Genomic DNA, 21,309 nt, shown 5'->3' on the forward strand with positions numbered 1-21,309 from the left:
CCAGAGGCAGCTGTCCTGAGCCCAGGCATCAAAAGAGCATGACCATTCAAAATGAGTAGCCTCACAACAGGGTTCTACGTCTCTCTTTACAATCCTGTAATCATGTCACCTTTTAGCTTTCTATAGGTACCATTTACCAGCCAGTTGAGAGCAGAGTGCAATGCAAATTTTAAGTGACTTGATATGAAATGATATGATATGGCATCTATAACGTGCCTATACACAAGTGTTTCAAGGTGCGATGAGGCAAGGGAGGAGGGACAGAGGGAAAACAGGGACAACGATCTTACTGGGCCAGGTGACATTGAGATTGTGCAAGTGCAGGGGAAGGGGGAAAAGGGAGGGGGCAGTGCAGTACATGCGATAAACAGTAAAAATAAGTAGAATAAATAAAAGCAATAAGTAAAAGGTGTGGCCAGCTGGTGGCAAGTGCAAGGGTACGTGCAGACATCAGGTTTCAAGTGCTGGTAGGGTGCTGTAGGGATATAGAATACAGTCCCCAAGTGCCGGGGATGCCAGGGACACAATGCTGGTGTGCAACTGGCGGGGGTGGGGAGGGGACCTGGGCCCGAGATCAGATGGTAGCCAGGTGACCAGTGCAGTTTCAGTTTCAGCCAGGAGTACAGCAGGGGAGAGGAGGAGAGAAAGCAGAGATGCTTCCGGAACCAGAGATATTTCTCCTCAAGTTTCAGGGAGGCAGGGAGGCTTTTCCAGAGGGAGGCCGCAGCCGAAGAAAGAGACCTACCACCAACTCGTTCCTTGGAGAAGCGACTGACCCAGAGGGAGTTGGAGGCGGATGAGCAAAGGCCTTGAGAAGGAAGATATTTAGGTAGAGAGAGTTGAAGGTATTGAGGCCCCAGAAGGCCTTGTGGACAATGCAGAGGGTTTTGAACTTAATCCTCGCTGCCACTGGGAGCCAGTGCAGAGATGTCAATCCTGGAGAGATACGATCCCTGGGCTTGAGACCAAGGACAAGTCTTGCAGTCTTGTTCTGGAGGAGTTGCAGAGGGCGGAGTGTAGAAGCAGGCAGATTTAGAAAGAGGCTGTTGCAGTAGTTCAGCCTAGAGAGAGCCAGGGCTCTGGATACAGTGAGCGTCTGGGGAAGGAGAGGAAAGTAAGATTACCTCTGAGGAGGTGCAGCTGGTAGTGTGATTTTTTTAGAGATGTCAGAGAAGTGAGGAGAGAAGGAACTTGATGGAAAGCAGAATACCTCTTGAATCTTATCTGCACTGAGCAGTTCAGACACTTTAAGAAACAGCACACAGTGAGAGGAGCATTGATTTATTTCTGTTCAAGTTCTGCTTTGTTTTTGGGTCTGTAGATGTTCATGGAAACAATGCATTTCATAATGCATGCATATTTATTTTCCTAACATTTTAGGATCATAGCAGTAATAAAATGGAAAACCTAATACATCTGGGCAGTATTCTTTTAGCAAACAAATTATGCTCTTTGGTGAATGCTTGCTTGCATTGCATCAACGTATTTTTCAGATGTCCTGTGTTGTGTGCATTTATCATCAATGACAATGATGTTTTATTTATAAAGGGCTTTCGACAAAGCACTGCATAGAACATATTTACATACAAGTATCATCCACCTGGAGTTGTTACTCATTCATCAACCTCAGAAGTATGAAAGGCTGAGTTGGCCTTGCTGGCGTTGGAACCTGCGACCTGCAGGTCTCTCGGACATTGCAGCGAGAACTGAACCTGCTGAGAGTGCATGATGCATCAAGATGCATCTATGTGGTGTGATCATACATATTATTGTGTGAGAGACGTTTTTCACAAATGTAATTACTTATTTGAAGCCAGACAATTTTGCTACACACTGTGTTAGTTATGTGTTCTATTCATATTCAAGTTTAGTAATATTCTGGTTGCCTTTCACATAATAGTTACATTCTTTCTAAGGCAAATGATTTTTACTTGAACATTTAATTTATACTCTTATTATGAGAACATTGTATACATTACTGCCACTTCAAAACCTTATCTGGGGTACGGATGAGAATGCAGTGTCTAGTTTAAACGTCCATTCAACCTTAACATGCATTCAATGCTGTAAATGGTACTATAAATGGTCAGCGGCCTTGGTGAGTGGTTGTCATTATAGCAATCTAAGTGGTCACAGCCTCTTTCAAATCTTCAAAACTAGACTTAAAACATCAAGAATTGACTCTCCTGTCAGCGCAAGCACTGTTGCAAAACAAAAATGAAATGGTTACATTTGTAATGAAATGGAAACTCGCTTACTTCACTGGTAATCCAGATAGGTATTTAACTGTTTTAACTGTTTTATGTAGCGCATCGGCTGGATGTCACATATGTTTTACTCTCTTGTGAAGGAAAAAAATAATTTTTACTCCCTCAAAGTTTAACAATAGGAAGGAAAATACAACCACTTCAAAATCTTACCGGGAGCATTGGTTCCATCTACGCCCAGGTGGGTGGTCCACATCCATACTGCCTGTGTATCCAAGGAGACGTGTACCTATTGACATGCTATACTCAGAATATCCTACTCACCACCATTATCCCAGTCCTTCTATGCACCTGGGTTGGGAAGGTGTGTGTAAGCCACTCTCTGACTGGTTACTCTTGTGGCCTGACCTCATGCTTTCTCGGGATGGTTTGAATTTTTTTATGTTCTTCATTATCCTAGCATTAGCCCACACTATTCATTGGCTACTTACCTGATGTATGCAAAACAAGAATGAAGATCCAGGATTTTGTGCCCAATAGTATCAGTACGTGTTTATTGGATTGCCCTTTAGATAGATAACACGTGTTTAGGCCTTCCTTGGCCTTTCTCAAATCAGGGCTATAATGTTATTACAGTTTCACTACATTCGTCAATTGGTAAAATTATCATCATTAAACCAATATATTCGTTCACAGTATGCACCCAATCCAAGCAAACACAACAAGGAGAGAAAACGCAGGTGAGCGTCCATTAAGAACCATTATGGAATCACAGAAAAGAGAAATACATATAAAATGTATCGACAACAATGGGTCAACGTCATCATAGACAGAGAAATACAGGTTGGCGTTGGGAATTGATGCAGAGGGTAAAACAATCATCAATAAAACAACATTACAGATATACAATGTATCAATGTCATATCAGTGGACATATGCGAAATAAAATATTTAGAAATAATTGTTGTAGGGGGAGAGGTCAGAGAAGAGGATGAAGACAAGGGCATCAAAAAAACAACAAGGGAGAAAGAGAAAAAGAAAATACGGTAAGTATAGTGTCATAAATTCCCATTTCAGGTAAAGTATATGATATTATATCGCAATGTTATAATGAACTTACCCAATGTAGGGTTAGTTGGTTAATTCACCTGCGTTTTCTCTTCTTGTTGTTTTTGCTTGGATTGGGTGCATACTGTGAACGAATATATTGGTTTAATGATGATAATTTTACCCATTGACGAATTTAGTGAAACTGTAATAACATTATAGCCCTGATTTGAGAAAGGCCAAGGAAGGCCAAAACACGTGTTATCTATCTAAAGGGCAATCTAATAAAACACGTACTGATACTATTGGGCGCAGAATCCTGGATCTTCATTCTTTTGTTTTGCATAGTTTATGGTGGGTTTCCAGAGGCTTACCGTTAATTCAGTGAACTGCGACCCTAATTAAATATTAAATCCCAGGGAAGGTGAGGGTCTCCTACTCCCCTTGACCTGGTTGAACATATTCTTTCTAAGTAGACAAGTAGTACCACCGCCAAGATTGGACTCTAAAGTCGCCAAACAGACCAGCTGTATCCCCAAGCCTGACATAGTATTGGGCGCAGAATCCTGGATCTTCATTCTTTTGTTTTGCATAGTTTATGGTGGGTTTCCAGAGGCTTACCGTTAATTCAGTGAACTGCGACCCTAATTAAATATTAAATCCCAGGGAAGGTGAGGGTCTCCTACTCCCCTTGACCTGGTTGAACATATTCTTTCTAAGTAGACAAGTAGTACCACCGCCAAGATTGGACTCTAAAGTCGCCAAACAGACCAGCTGTATCCCCAAGCCTGACATAGTGTATACTTACCTGATGTAGCAACAGTTAAGTAAATTGTGACTACAAGGCTTTAAAGGTGTTATTGGCATTTGGCCTCATATTGGATTTCACCCACTCCCTGGAAACTGTACCGCCACTTCCCATTTGGTCTCCAGCTCATTGACTGCTTGCCAGTGCACTGCGCAAGGACATGCAGGTCTTTAGACCGGTAAAGAATTTGGCTTTCAGATAGTAAGCAATATTACTTTCTTCCAGGGATGTCCTTTATTACTTAGTTTGGGCCAGGGGGCGTCAGATAGCTCAGTGCTTCATCACAACCTAGAAGATTTAGTTCTGGAGGAGGTTGCAGTTAGACCCGAGCAGTCAGGTGGTTGGAGTCCTGCTAATGAAATGCAGGGTTATCAGTCTTTGTTAAAGAATTCTGCAGGTGTCGCCCTCAATTAGGGTTCACTGCTTCTGTCCTGAGAGATGGTCTGACCTTAGCTTGAATTGGAATGACTTAACTTGCTGTATTTTGTAACCTGAGAGTAAAGCGAGCTGGGGTATCATGTCCCCATTCGGCCTGTCCTCATTTTTGTCGGTGAAAATATCAATAAATTACTTCAGTAGCCATCTTACTCCATGTCTGGACTCTGTGTTTTCAGCTTGCTAGCCAAGTATTATCAAACTAATCGAAAAGGGTGTAAGACGATGGAATAACCTGTCTATGTCATTTGTGGGATAGATTTCAGTAATCAAAACAAACATTTTACCATGATTGCTCTACCTCTTCCAGACGATGCCCAATCTAATTACAACTATCAAATCGTGGGAAACCATGTTGATGAAATGTATCTCTGCAGACAAAAACCCCTGGTTAATTAAATGATATTGATAATATTTGCCACAAAACATAAAGTGGGTTTAACTTGTCCAGATGTATACCATTGTTATCTTGCCACACAAATGAAAACGATTACTGAGACAGAACAGGAATTCTCAGACAGACATTGGGGTTTTAAGGAAAAATCAATAGTGAGCCACTTCATTTGGACTCGGCCCTTTATCTCAAAATACAGTATAGCCCTTGGTTTGTATATTAATCCAATTGCAAAGGCATCTTTCCTGTCACCCATTACCCTGTTAATTGAGAACGTTTGTAAAAATCATTAATTTGATTAAATTTGATTAAATCAACTAAATAAATAAAAAAATTGAGAACAGAGATGTTCCTCCTTGAATGAAAATGGACCTCATCAATGGGTGCATAGGGGCTCTAAAACTGGGGACATGTTTTGTGATGGGCAATAAAATCCTTTGAAAAAAATGGAGAAAGGATTTCGACTTTGTAGAATGTCAACAATTCTGCGTCTTTCAAGTAAGACATTGTAGACTACATCAATTGATGAAACATGGACCATCTAGAGTCTGAGAAGGGATGCAGCAACAAAAGGTTGTATTTCCATAATATACATAAATTGAATTTAAGATCCTCTCCAGTTTCTAGATCATAGAGAGTAGCCTAATTAAACTTTTTCTTACTTTTTCTTGGGTAACCATACATATTCATAGAGGAATGGCAAAACATTATATGCACAAAACTTTGAGACTCAAGCAAAAATAGTCTATAGATGGTATTTCATTCCTGGCAAATTACACTTAATGTCTGCCTCTAGATAAGATTGTTGCTGGATACATTGAGGGCTTAAACAATAACTGCTGCATGCACGTTGGGACTGTGTAAAGTTGAGAAATGTCCAGCTGGTGGTCAAGTCAAATATTAAGGACTTCCCAGTATAGAAATACTGGAGTGCCCAGTCTATCTAATACTGACAAAAACAGCATCACCAGCTGAGATACACCACCAGAACATTATTCACACACCTAATTAGGCAGGAAAACTGGAAATCCTCTTAAACTGGAACTTGGAATGAAGTCCATTGTGTACATGTTGTAAGGTGTGATATGTGTTTGCCATGGAGATACTTGTGGTTCATATAAAAAACACAGGAATATACTTTGGATGAACCATAGAGCATATGACAAATGAATATAATTGGCTATTTGTTTAAGAGCTCTCAAACATTTTTCTCTTGAACGAGTAACCATGGTCCTGATGTTTTACTTATACCATTGCTTTATTTTTAATGCTATATTTTAACTTACTAAATACATTATATATCAGTTTATGGGGCTAGGTGGGATATGTAGGCTGGGAAGATTGGGTTAGGGGCTACTACTTTGATGATCTACTTGTTGAATCTGTTGACATATGGTGTATTTGAACTGACTTAACAACAAATAATACAAATTACTTTTAAAAAAATGTGTCCACTCTTATCCAGAGAAAAGCTGAATGCACTTGGCCAGGTGCCTTTTTAGCAAATACCTTTGAGCAAGATATGAAACAGATGTTACAATAGTAGTATGCTCAGTTGTATCTTGGCCTGGTACACATTTGTGTTCATCTAATAATGATTCTTTTGGTCATTTTAGCACACCTTACCATCTGTATTTCACAAGCATATGGGACAGCAGGATGCACCAGATGGCTGCCATTATTATTATTGAAAAAATCATGTTATATTCTTAGTCAAAGGTGTCATTTATGAACTGTTGATATTTGGAAATTAGGTCTTCTTGGTACATGTAATTGTGATAAAGAAAGATAACATTCTCAGATGTGTCTGTTATTTCATTATAGTATTAGTATTCAATATCCTTAATTTCTTGAAAGAAAGGACTATTCATTTATTTGTATACTTTGTATATTTCAGACCCAGCATCCTTAGAGCGTGAAAAAGAACTCAGTAAGGAATTCTTTATACATGTTTAACTGTTTGCTAACTATACTTTTAACTTAACTAGGTATGAGTGAATGTTGCAAAATAGCATGCATCATTTTAGCCAGCAAATGCTGCAAGTCTATTGGCAATTGATTGAATATTTGTGCTGTGACAAATATTGTATGGCTTTTTACCTGTAAAATGTATTTACTGTCACAAACCTTTACAACCTTTTGACAAATTGTACTGCTTTTGCTGAACTTCCTTGACTTTTCGGTAATTATCTATTTTTTCTGAATACCGTTAATAACAAAGACACCTCATGAAAATGGTGTGTTGTTTCTGTTGGGGAGGGAGGAAGGTGTCTACTATACATGTGTTACATCACGAGTCTGGCGGTAACCCTTAAATGCGGCGGTAGCGCTATTACCAACGCATTTAAGGGTCCGCCAGATCATGGCTGTGGCGGAGAGCTGGGGGGAAATCCGCGGCAAAATTGCCGATTTTCAGCGTGATTACCGCCGGCGGTAATAGCGCAAATTTTCCCCATTGGGCCCAATGGGGAATGAGGAATTCCCGAATGGGCCCAATGGGGAATGGCCAATAACCCTTCTGCCAAACCCGTGAACCGGCGCTGATAGCGCCCGGGGTTTGGCTGTAGGGCTATTAGCAACTCGTGATGAGGCCCTTGTATTTTTTTAAATACCTAGTGAAGTGTTTATAACCGTTATACATTACCTGTTCGCTACATGTAGCTATTTTTATGTAGTAAGTTCAGCCATCTAAGTCTTCCTAGGAAAGAAGAACGTAAACATCCACCATTTTGCGATACGCACCCACATGTACTTACCTGAAATGGCTGTGTTTGATGTGTCACTGGATAGGTGACACATTGCCTTCCTGTGCCAAAGAAAACATGTAATTACCAGGTGTCGCCCCTCTCAGGACAGTGGGTAATAGTTTAGCCCTCTGGCTGACTGAGAGAAAAAGCATGTGTTTTGGTGTGGAGCGAACTCCAGGTGTATGAATGGGACAACTATGAGAAGCAGTTCTGTCGGTCTCAACTGGCCTGGGCTTGGGCCTTTTGTTGCCTATGACTCGAGTCCCGTTATACACCAAAGGGGCACTCCTGCTCTCATGGTCAAAAGGCAGAGAAGACTTGTAGAACTTAGAGCCCTATGAGAAAAAATATAAGCAGTTTCCCGGCAGCCCTCCAGTGGGGGATGGAGCACCGCAAACAAGTGTACCATGAAGAATGTTGTCTCTTTTAGGACAACAGCAGTGTGTCAGGGAAATGAACACATGGGAGAAGGAGGAGGAGTTAGTAAGAAGGAATACGGAGAGAGGAAAGGTCCAGAACAATAAAGATTGTAGTTGAGAATTCATTTACCTGTGTGGTGTCTGTTATTCACTGAAGGCTACAACTGGGGACGAGTTACCGTGACCCCCACCCTGCTTCTGCTACATGTGCCACATTGGCACGTCCCAGCGATAACAGCCAAAGTCCTGCAGCCTAATTGATTCACGACATGCATACGCTGCCAGAAGGGGCCCAAACTGTGTGCCTCACTGAGTGCCCGTCGGGCCTGCAGCGGAGGGTGTTTGAAACCGCCAACTGCAGTAGAACACCCTGCGCCCGGCAATGAAGTGTATGTGCGCCACCTGGGCCACTCACAAGACAACCTCGTGGCCATGCACAGAGGAGCGCACTACATATGGCTGAGGATACTAAGGCAACTCATGCCAGTACCATATAGAACCATTGCAGAGGGCAGCCACTGCATCAGCACTCTGGACACTACAAGTTGGCACATCCGGGCAAGTCCTGACACTGCTTCCCTCCGGAAGTATCCTGCCACTGCGTTCAGCTTCCTGGACGATCTTGCCATCTGTTCCTTTACCAATGCCCCATCTCCACCGTCTCTGTCGTGTTGCCCACACCTGAGCCCATCCTGGCAAAGGCATTATGATAGATGAGAATGACGGTGCCACTCATGCTGTAATAGAGAGGGACAGCCACACTCCTTAGTTAATCAATGGTAGCGATATTTAGCAGGTGTAAGGAAAGTTTAGTCTATTTGAGGGTACAGGAGAGAAAAACACGACTTTGCACTAGGTGTTGTTAAGCTAAATGCAAATGAAAAAAGTGTCCACAATTGTCCGACACTCCCGTCCCCTGCACAACCTTAATTCTGGTAACTATCAGTCAGAAGTTATAGAGATTTCTATTGCAGTAATTTCAGTTAATAAGGTTAAACCTTGCACTCAGTCAAATAAATCTTATAATGTTTTTACAAGAACACGTCATTTAACAGAGTGATATTTGTATATCAATACAATATTGTACAGTGATGCATCAAGCTACATGCATGTAAGGAAAATATCTATCCATTCATCAGAGCTAATTAATGTTCAGTTTCAAAAATTCAGCAATGCGATCATCTCTTGAATCTGACCATATCTTAATCCACCTTTAAATCTTACCTAGAGAACAGTAGAAAGCAATGTAGAAAGAAAGTGTCTCAGTAGTCAGTTTAAAGGTGTTACTTATAGACAAATAGAGGGATGTGCCCTCGGCTCTTACCCCGTTCTGTACTTGTGGATGGCACGTTTACAGATTATATGGCATACGGCCACAGTTCCTGTGTTCTGTAACATGAACACATAGAATGCGATTTAAGTAGAACGATCTCTACATGCTGAATAGTATGTAGTCCGCCCAAAGTGGCTTACTAGCTTGAGTTATGGGACTGTTTGAAACATCTGATCCTTCTCCCTGGTTACCGTAGGTGGCGCGGCGTCTAGTAACTATGAAAAGACACAGTTTGACCTGCTGCGCGATTTAGTAGTCTATGTTGATGCCTGTAGGTCCCTGTATTGGGAAATGGTCCGTGAAGGACCCCATCGCAAAGTGATGTCTTTAACACAGCGATTCCTTAAATTAATAGATCTCAAAATGTAATTGTGTGTCAGTATGTGGAAAAATAGAATCAAATTGCCTGTAGGGTCGATTCATAGGGCCTCATTACAACCCTGGCGGTACGGGGTTAACGGCGCCGTAAAAGGAAGGACCGGGTCCGGGTCCTTTGAGGGAGGAATTATCGGGCCTTCCGAACTCGGAATGGCCCGGTAATTCCTCATTCTGTGGACCCGGACGCGATTCCGGCGCACCGCTGAGGTCGTAATGAGGGCCATAGTGTATGTATCGGTTGCATTATGGAAATTGTAGTGTTAATATTATCTGCTTATTATTGATCCATAAGTGATCAACATGATTGGGCGCAAATTCAATTAGTCCTTATCTCTTCTGTTGCTATAATGTACATGAAAATCAATCATGTATCCATAGTGCAAAATAGAGAGAATTGTCTTTGGTATTTGGATTATTGGTTAACATACAATTGTAGTAGGTACTTACATCCTCATTTGCAGCAAAGATCATTCACTAATTCTTGTGGCGTCAAACTAGTGTTACACTACAATGAGTGACTCAATCTACGTTTCACATACTAGGTGCAGATTTCGGATTGATACACACAAATCATAGGTCATTCCATACATGTTATAACGCAGTTGATATAGGTTGATACAGAATGGTACAGAGTTCCAATAAATGTATGTTACAATTGATACAAATTTAAGGTTAGTACCCAAATACAAAAAAACAATCTGTGTGTGTTTCAAAATAATTGATCCAGAATAATGCTGATAAATTCAGAAATCCAATGAATAAGCGTTACAAAAACAATTGGTACAGGTTAAGGGTTAATACTCCATGTGCATTTCAGAGTAATTCATCTAACATAATACTGATTACTGCAAAAATCCAATCGATCACTCCATCATAGTTCTAAGGAGGAAGCTAATATCGCATTGAATTGGTTTCCAATTGTCCTCAATAATACTGGCTAATGTTACAGTGTACCATTCATGCGCTGATTGGACTCAATTATACATTGCGTAAATAGGCAATGTATTTTGATCAGTTATAACTCAATGAAGGGTAAGAGCCCTCTACATTTCTATAAGTAACACCTTTAAACTGGATACTGAGGCACTATTTTTCTACATTTTCTTCTACTGTTCTGTAGATAAGATTTAAAGGTGGATTAAGATACGGTCAGATTCATGAGATGATCGCATTATCCTATATATATATATAGGCAGCACAACAAGTGACCCCCAGGCAATTTCACAGTAGAGGTAATTATTCCCTCATATCTTCCACGCTTCATATTAATTTCCTAGACGGGCTCAGTTATATAATTATCCTTTCTTTACACATATGATACAGACTCATTGACACTGCCGGAATAGCTGTTTCTTAAATGGACTGCTGGATACAAATTTATTCTAGTCTCTGGAACGGCCCAAAATACAGGTGAATTCTGAATTAAGCACTAAATATTTCACTATAATATGAGTATAGACAATACCACATAGCACACTGACACATATTTTTCATTTACCTTGTAGAAAATCTTGGAGTGTTAAGATTGATTGCTGAATTTATGAAACAACATTAATTTGCTCCTGATGAAGGGATAGATATTTTCCCAAAACACATTGAGCTTGATGCATCACTGCACATTATTGCATTGATTAAAAATATCACTGTGTTAAATGTCGTGTTCTTGTAAAAACATTATAAGATTTATTTGACTGAGCGCAAGATTTAACCTTATTAACTTAAAATACCTCAATAGAAATCTCTATAATGTCTGACTGGTATTTACCAGTATTTAGGGTGTGCAGGGGACGGAAGTGTCCGACAATTGTGGACACTTTTTCATGTGCAGTGGCACTCAGCCTCCCACGTTCTCAGGGACCAGGGCGTTCCTCAGAAAGCCCCAACTTTCCCAGCTACAGCCACAGCACAATAAAGGGCCCCGGTGGGCGGAGTGGTTAGAAGAGTTCAATGACTTTATACTGGCTGTGGGTGATGAAAATACACCTACCATTGCAGATAGCTTCACAAATGTTGCAGGAAAGGAGGTTAAAGTGATTATAAAAACAATCCCTGAAGAAGAGAGGACAACCTATGAAACACTCATCGAGGTGCACAACACGATATTAATCGTACAACCAAATAGGAGACTATGAGAGATACATATTCAGTCATTGTGCCCAACAGCCACATGAAACCATCAATGGATTTGTCACGAGACTGTGACAGAAAATGGTACTCTGCCAATTTGCTAATTTCTCAGACGAAGTGGCCATCCAGATTAGAATCATAGAAGGTAGCACCTCATACACGCTTTGGAAACAACTCCTAAAGAGGCCGTATACATCATAGAGCAAGTAAAGGTGTATGAAAGGGTAGAGGTAGAGGCTGCGTCCATAGACTCTCAAAAGAAGAAAATGTAGAAGAAAGAGACAAGAGCAGCATTTCGGTCTTTCAGAAGCCCTGGTAATCCTCTAACGGTACCTCCAACACCACAGAGAATGCCCAACTGGCCATACAACCATATGTCGGACAGCTCATCAGATTATCAAGGATGTGCTACAGATGCAGGGTTGCATTCCTTCACAGAGGGCCCTGCCCAGAATTTCACCAACAATGTACCAACTGCGGTGGAGAAGGTCACCTCCCGACTGTCTGCAGGGAAGACAGGCCATTCCCTGTCATGAGAGCAAACACCATGGCTATGTGGAGAACATCAACCAAGACTCTGCAAAAAACCCAATGGAGGGGGTCCCATCCCCCATTTTAAGGCCCACACAGATTTGTACGGCTTATGGAAGAAATACCGAACTATGAGACTGACCAGTACTGTGCGCCCACTCTTCACCTCGCCGGATCTCCTTGCACCATGGCGCTCTACTACCTGTCTCTGGCCGCGCTGCTGTGGCTGCTCCCCCGGTCCCGGGGGGCAGACGCGCCACCCCTGCCGCCGCGTAACGAGACGGCCCGGGTGGCGCGCTTCGTGGCGCTCCGCTGCGACTGGGGTGCGCTGGCCACCCTGTCCTCGCACAAGCCTGTGCGGGGCCTGCCCTTTGCCAACGTCTTCTCGGTCAGCGACGGGCCACTGGGCCAGAGCAGCGGCGTGCCCTACCTGTACCTGACAACCCTGGAGATCTCCGTGCAGGACCTGAAGGTGAACCCAGCTGCCTCCTTGACTATGTCCCTGGCGCAGACCCATTACTGCAAGAAGCAAGAGTACGATCCCCAGAGTCCTTTGTGCGCCCACATTATCCTTTCTGGAACCATTCAGCAGGTGAACGACACAGAAGTGGACTTTGCAAAGTTGGCTTTGTTCAGTCGCCATCCGGAGATGGTCACCTGGACTGACCAGTATGACTTACCATTTGTACCATAGCCAGAGCACACTGACCAATATGATGGGCCACACGTCTCATATCTGAAAAACTCAGACGTGCCACATGAGTTGCATCAAAAATACTCTGACGATTATGTCAACGTGATGCATGAATATCTGCAAGTGGAGGGAGCTCCGAGAGTCACAATTGACATTGATGACATTGCTTTCTCATTGACACAGGAGCCACAGTTAACATCATGGGGGAACCGGAGTTCCTCCAGACAGTCGATGAAAGTATATTGTCCAGGTCTACAGCAAGAATATTCCAGTGGAGTACACTGCTGCTATTCATAAGAGAGTTTCAACATACATTAGCACATAGGGTGCGATTGACCACCGCTACAATCCAAAAACGGGCATGGTCTCTTTTAGGCAGATTATTTCCCAAAAGATTATATCTGGATTATTTCACGCATTGCTGTTATACACAAAGTCACGTGCATATTCGGAACTCAGGAGATATTCTGAGCATACTTTGTGCCTTTGTTCTGTGTTAAACTTTGATTTATCACTAAATTCTCCACAATCATTTGCCCAGGCCCACACTTTATAAATATTAAGTATCCCAAGTGGCCCAAGTGGCACCTGTGCCTTCTTTCGTGTGTGTGGGTGTGTGAAAGCATTATCTGCCTTTATGTGATGCCACATGGCGCAATGAAGGGATGCAGAGATTATTTTTCTCCACTGGTTATCCTTGCCAACCACAGAGGTATGTGGCAATCAAAGGGATCAGAAGTCCTTGGCCTGATTGTGAGAGTGGTTGCACATGCATCTGCTATGTTGCACATTCCAAATGAGGGAGATGTTTGAGCGATGCTTCATGTTAATCCAGTGCAAGCCCCAATTTGTGTTATCCACAAAACCACCGCCCGCAAAAAGATTTTTATCCCTCACTCAGAGATCCCTGGTCACAGGAGTAGGATGCATTTCACAGTTATTATTAGACTCCTGGCACAGTTGGTTTTGTTTGTTACCACTGTGAAGCACTTAAATTAGTAGACAAATGCTGTAGATGTGGGTCAGCGTTATCGGGTTTCAAATGTGATCATTCCATGGGGCTGCTACCAAAGTGTGTCAAAAGAAGCATCTGTTTGGTAAAGACACACCCCGACACAAGTATATTCACAGACAGCGCCCATCAAGAATACCTAATAATTTGTATAATCACAATATTGAGAATGGACAATAGATAAACTCTATGAAAACTTCTAAAGTAGCAGCTCAAGGGTGTAACATCCCTTTGATCAGCAAAGTTACACCCACAAGCACAAACACACTAACTCTTTTTGGCAAAGGGTGCTTTACAAAGCATCATCAATATGTTTAATAAATAAATAACAGGTGGTACACTTAAAATATTAATGTATCCTTGCGTCACCGCTGTAAAGTCTATAACCCCCCTATATACCAGAAACTGCACCAAATCACATTTTTCCCACAAATTAGTTACATGATCCACATTTCAACCATCTCCTTTGCCTTATCTCACAAGTATCAGCGCAAGATATATTATTTCACAAATGAAAAGACCCTATAGTCAGTGCTAAAAGAATTGTATACTTTAACACTCAAGGTTAGTGTTAATTTCGCTTTTGCACAACACTCGTCCTGGCGTTATAACTTTTGTAACTATGACCATAACCACCTATACTAATTCGACCAGCCAAATGTTTTGGATCTGAGATTAAAAGGCTATGATATATTTTAGCGTGTTTGCTTTCCATGGCTGGAGAGTTTTAGAATAAAAAAGTCCTGGTTCTCAATGTGAGCATGCCCAATACCCATAGCTCAGACATCCTGAGAGAAATATACATATACGCTGTAAATGTATAATAACTATGCATTATTTCATTTAACCCTAAGCCACCTGCCCCAAACGTGTTACTGTGTCACAATGCCATGAGAAACATTTACATGTAAAGGATATGACATGGTTGTCTAGTTACAAGTATAGGAGGCTGTGTACGCAAAAAATAAGGCACCCAGTTTTACGTGAACATACTTGCAAAAGGTATGAGTTTTCAACTTAGTTTGCAGCATAGCAAGACGAATGAGGCCTTCAAATTCACAGAAAGTTTGTTTTTTAAAAATTAAAGTGCAGAAGGAACATGCCATATGGTGGCTGCACTGTATATATTTTGTGAGGTTGCTAGACTTGTGAAAATTAAGAGGCATGAACCTTTTAACCATCAGACTGGTGTTCAGTTGAACCATGTAGCCAGTTCATAAGTCTGAGATCAAAAGTAAATCCCCATTCACATATCTATATTGTGTAATCACGGGTGACGTGTGGAAGCTTACTGTGTACAATGCCTCTGAATTACCCCCTTAGCTCTTGGGGTTAACGTTACTGTCACTGGCATATATCTATGTTTAGCACTAACTCCTCAAATTAAATGCTATCAGGCATAAATTGTTTTTTATAGTGAAGTTTTGATATGGTAATTTATTTTTGCCATTGTTTTATATAGCCAGCATGCCATCTAAATGTCACTCCTGGTTACTTTAGTGAAATACGTTTCAAAGAAATCCATCAAGTTTTGTTGTTGTGTTAATAGCGAGCAAGCCGCTACCAAGCTTGAGAATCCTATGCGTTCATTGACACCTAGTAACCACAGTTTGACCTGGAACACAAACATACGTAAACATCATAAACATGTGTTCCTGTAGCTTAGTAGTAGCTTGATATGGCTACCCCACCTATGAACCTGCAAAACAATGCTTCACACTTAGAAACTGTTGTGGCAACCATCACATCCTCTTGTGCCGGCTGGGGGGGCTCAATACCACTACCTGCAGCATTCCATGATTGCGCCTTGATAGTGATGCTGTCCCAAATGTATAACCCTCTTGTGACAACAAAACACTGAAATCCATTGTGGTTCCTCTGTCATACGTCCATAATCTGGTGCATTCCCAAGACACTGATTACCAAGATACATTGAGAAATCAGAAAAGCCAATCCCCATTGTTGAACTGCCCCATCGGTTCACCCGTGTTAAAGTATCCGAAAAAGCCATTCTGAAACTGCTACGGACCCCCCGTCCTCCTTGGGTCTTGCAGACCCCCAAAGCAGATGTGATGTGTTGCATTAGATTAATCAATCGTCATAAATACAATGGCTGCCGGTTGTAGGCTGATGCATTCCACATCCAGAGAGTCTACCCGCTGAGCCATCCATCTGTTGTAGAACATGAAATCATTAAAAATACAAGAAAAATATAGATTCAGAATAAAGCATCTTTTACACAATGAGCATCAGCGCTTTACAATATTCACCAACAATATTCCAACGGTAGCAGCACACCCAATGTTGCAAAGATGCTTACTGTGTCCTAATACCAATGCAGGAACCAAGCACAGGGCCCCTAAGAAATTGAAATTTCAATCCGTTTATATAAAAGAATCTCGCCTATCACACTTCACCAAATGTATGATCTCTGACACATACTCACACCCTGTCAGGGCTAGCTCGGAAAACTATAAATTCACATTGTCAGCATTGTCAATATGCTATGAAACACAGCGAAAGATAAAAACTGTAATTTAAATGGCTAGGTCCCAATATTTTTACTTCAATTATTACAAAATCTGTCATGCCGGCAGTTCGTACAAAATAAATCAGGGCACCAGTGTTTCAAATGCCTGTGTGATCTTCGACAAGGATGGCAAAACGTTCCATTGTCTGCATCGTCAGCATTGTCAATATTTGAAGAAAGACAATGCTGAAGTTATATCTGTATTTTCAAAAAAAGCTATTACACGCTATCATACTGTTTCAGAAAATACCTCCCCCCTCCAAAAAAGAGCTTTTTACCATCTAGGACATGTAAAGTGTGCCACTTTGCGCACACAGAGTGAATCATATAAATTGTGCTATCTCGTTACAAATACAAAATAAGGCCCTAGATTAAATTGGGCCATATTTCTGACAAGCTCTTCCTTAAAACATTCCAAAAATAATTCCAAACAATACATGACATGTAAATTCCCCACAATCATTTGACTAGATCCACAAATATTCTTAACAAATAATTAAAAGATAGATATGTGGCGTATCAAGAATAAAAGCCCAACTGTTTAAAAAAAAAAGCCTGTATTTGATACCTGTTTATATGTACATAGCGCTTGCATAAAAATACATTTGATATCAAATGAATAAGAACCCCATATATAAGGGGATAGATAGAGATGTAACAGCCCCCTGTACATTTATACTTGTTTTAATCAACCCTCACCATCAAACTTTACCTTCACTATTCCTATACAAAAGCAAGAGCTATCGACTTTGTCATTGCCTATTTCTTAATAAACTGCACAGGCATTTTAACACTGAGAGCGTAAGCCGTGTTAATACAGAGTCCAACCCTAAAAACATATTTAATCACTCTGACTGAGAAAAGGCCTAAATACATTATCACAAAGTTTTACAAATACTATTTTAAACTACGGGCATGTCATTAAATACACACAGTTGCTTAATTTGATAGTAATTACAACACACTTTTTTTTCTTTCTGGGAATAATCCACCTAAAAGAGACCTGGCCTGTTTTCATTCACAAAGCCTTGCAGGTGTTCCCATAGCCACCATTAAATCCAATGAAATCCAAGTAACAGGCTTTCACACAAAGCTGCTGGCAGTTCCAATCCATTATCCACACCACAGGGAATTAGCAGGCCCGGGGGCTACCCCGGAACTCTGAAGTGATATTTCGGCTGGCTGTCGTCCAAAAGTCTGCTTTGAAACATTAAGGCCTACATTCAATTGCATACTGCTTTGTTATCAGCACCTCAAAGCTTGATGTATTTTTGCAAAAGTGTGACCCTGCCCTAAAAAGTCCTTATCCATGAGCACAAATATATGTTTTTGGTTACTTTGCAGAAAGAAAATTTGTTGTTCAAATTCTATTTCACAATCATCACTCCTTCATAAGTTTCTGTTACTAATAGATAGCCTATCGTGTGCATACAGGGCAGGCTGTGTATTTTCTGCTGTACGTGGCAAAAAATCCACATGGCATATCTGCCATGTATTTTCTGCTACATTCGGTATAAAAAACAGCTGACAGGCTGGTTGTGATTCAGCCAATTCCAGGCAATCCACAGCTGACATAAGGTCCACTGTGCCTGGACCCTGTGTCTGCTCTGAGCTTTGTAGATAACCCCACCCCAGCTGCAGCGCTGATTTCATAGCTATCAACTGCTTTATTTCTCTCTGCTACAACGTCATGAGTCTCAACTGCTCTGCGCAGCCAGCAATTCGTTTTCAAGAGCATTGATAAAGTCAGTATTTGGTATTTTTGAACAAGGTATAAGAACTATTGTCCAGAGCCAATATTTCTTAGGTACTTCATTTTTTTTTTTTTTAAAACTTTATTTTTCGGTTGCAATTCACAATACACACGCAAGAACCACTCCGTGGTAATGGATATACATGTTATATACTTTGTTTTCTCCCATACATATACCTGTATAAAACAACATCACAATATATGATATTAAACGTTTGTTGCCAGGGTTAAGGCACACATTTCAATCGGCATCGTCCTCTTCCGAGTTAGGTGGGGTGGTGCGAAGGTAAGTCCTGAACGCTGACCAAATGTCTTTATGTCTGCACGGAGAGGGGACCAGACCTATGTACGCTTCTTCACATTCGTGCACATATGCCATTGATTTTAAGAATTGTTCTGCACAGGGGGCGTGGGGACTCTTCCATTTTTGCAAAATACATTTTTTAGCCACCACACATGAGACGTTAAATAGCCTCCTGGTTTTTTCTGGAAATTTACCGATGTCGCCAAACAGATATTTCTTGGGGGTAAGTTGTGTGGGAATTTGCGTAATGTCTTCCAGTATATTTGCTACTGTCTTCCAGAATCCAATTATTTCAGGGCAGGCCCAGTACATATGGTATGAGTCAGCTTGAGGGTTATTGCATTTGGGACAGTTCGTGTTTGTGGACACCATGATTTTAGCCATCTTAACAGGGGTATAGTGAAGTTTATTGAGCATTTTGAATTGTATGAGTCTGAGCCCCGCATTGAGGGAGACCTTCTTTGTGAGGAGGCAGTACCTGGACCATGTTCCTTCCTCTATTGTTGTACCCATGTCTTCTTCCCAGGTGGACTTTATATTGTTGGAGGGCTTTGTATGTGTTTGGACTATGTTGTACAGTATGGAGACGCCTATATGAGGCTGTGAGTGAAGTGCCTGGTAACAAGGGTGCTTGGGCGGCTCAGCTGGGAATGATGGCAAGCGTTTCTTGAACGCCGCTTTCATACGATGATATTGTAACGTGACAAGTTGGTCCCTCCCCAATGTGTCAGCGAAGTCTTCGGGGGTGACGAAGCTTCCATTGGGGAACATAGCCTTCATTGTAATGTCATAGTTCGGGATCCAGGCTTTCTGTATACCAGGGTCATACGAGGGGGCAATGCCTGGAAAGTTCCACAATGGAGCTTGGGGGTCATAGGGAATATCAATGTGGAGGCGCTTGCCTATTGCAGCCCAGGCTGCGATCGTGCAAGCTACTGGGTCATATCTACAATCGTCTTTATAAGATGTCGCAAAGATAATAGATCGTAAGTCCGTTGGGCGGACCGAGTGCCGTCCAATGGGGATATGAGGTGCCTCTGAAGTAGGATTCTGCCAGTATTTGGCATAATGAGCCTGAGATACAAGATAGTACAGCTCATAAGCGGGCGCAGCGAAGCCCCCCGTGTCGTAGGGTTCCACCAGTTTTTCCCATTTGAGCCTGTTGGCCCCACCGTTCCAAATGAAGGTGGTTGACAGGGATCGCAGGTTTTCAAAAAAGGGTCTGCCTGGCCATATCGGGACGTTATTAAATATATATAGAAGTTTGGGGAGGATCACCATTTTGAGCACTGCTATCCGACCAGCCAGTGAGATGGGTAACTTGGTCCAGATCTGGAGTTTGGTGTGGATCTTCTGTAAAGTGGATTCGTAATTATCTATATATAGTGACTGTTTGTCTCTGGATACAAGGATCCCCAGATATCTGATGTAATCCGGGGACCATCGTAGACCGTGTGTGCGTGAAGGGCAAGGGGTGGACTGCGTCAATGGGAAGATTTCAGATTTGGCTGTGTTGATTTTGTACCCTGAATGAAGAGTGAAGTCCTGTATTACTGCCAATATGGGATCTAAGTTGTTTTCCGGTTTACGTATATACAATAGAGCATCGTCCGCGTATAATGAGATAGATTGGTAGCTGCCGGCCAACTTGATGCCCCTTAATTCTTGTTCTCTTCTGCTTGCAGCCGCCATTGGTTCGACAGTGGGTGCAAACAGGATGAGGGAGAAGGGGCAACCCTGTCTGGTGCCCCGATGCAAGGTAAAGTGGGTAGAGAGGGTGCGGTTGGTTAGGACCCTAGCCTTGGGAGAGGTGTAGAGCAGCCTGATGCAGTGTTTGAAGTACGGGCCAAAGCCGAATTTTATGAGGACCTCGAACATGTATGCCCATGAGACATAGTCGAATGCCTTCTCGGAGTCCAACGAGACGGCCACTGCCTGCGCATCAGGCTTGATCTGGGCCATAATTCTGAACAGTCTACGCAGGTTCAGGGCAGTGGATCTCGTCAGGATGAAGCCACATTGATCAGGGTGTATTAGGGAAGTCATTTTAGGAAGGAGTCTATTCGCGAGCACTTTCGCATATATCTTGGCGTCTGTATTTATTAGGGAGAGTGGACGATAGGACGAGCGGTCATGGGCCGGACGTCTAGGCTTCAATAGGACCGTTATGACTGCGTTGGTTATGGAATCTGGGAGGGAGCCGGAGCTCAAGGCTTCCTCCCATACATGAGTTAGAATAGGGGATAGTATTGTTGTGTATGTTTTACAGAGGTCCGCGCTAAGGCCATCGGTGCCTGGGGTTTTTCCAGCCGCCAGTGCTTTAATTGCCTCAGCAATCTCCTCCTTGGTTATATCGTGTTCAAGGACAACATTGTCCTCAGGTGAGAGAGTAGAGAGATCTATCTCGTTCAAGTATGTTGCAATGTCTACAAGACTCCGTGTATCATGGGCATTCTCCAGCGCGGGGACGGACGTTTGATATTCTGGAGCAACATCTCGAGCGTAACTGGGGAATGGTCAGAAAACGTACGGGGGAGGATTTCACAGCCCACCACGGAGCTCAGCAGGAGAACGGATATGAATCAGTAGT

The 21,309-nt window shown here is 42.1% G+C and overlaps 1 protein-coding gene and 1 pseudogene across 1 annotated transcript in view; both read left to right on the forward strand.

The window, feature by feature from the left end:
* LOC138511068 (uncharacterized) overlaps positions 1–21,309 on the forward strand; it is a 3,073,423-nt gene that overhangs the window by 1,565,306 nt on the left and 1,486,808 nt on the right. Inside the window, exon 12 of the mRNA XM_069626568.1 lies at positions 6,789–6,821. Coding sequence (XP_069482669.1) covers positions 6,789–6,821 — 33 coding nt within the window. The remainder of the gene's footprint in view (positions 1–6,788; positions 6,822–21,309) is intronic.
* On the forward strand, positions 12,577–13,120 carry LOC138511097 (protein CREG1 pseudogene; annotated as a pseudogene).

This window comes from Ambystoma mexicanum, chromosome 6p, assembly GCF_040938575.1.
Source record: "Ambystoma mexicanum isolate Mex_15411 chromosome 6p, UKY_AmexF1_1, whole genome shotgun sequence".
Taxonomy (NCBI): Eukaryota; Metazoa; Chordata; class Amphibia; order Caudata; family Ambystomatidae; genus Ambystoma; species Ambystoma mexicanum.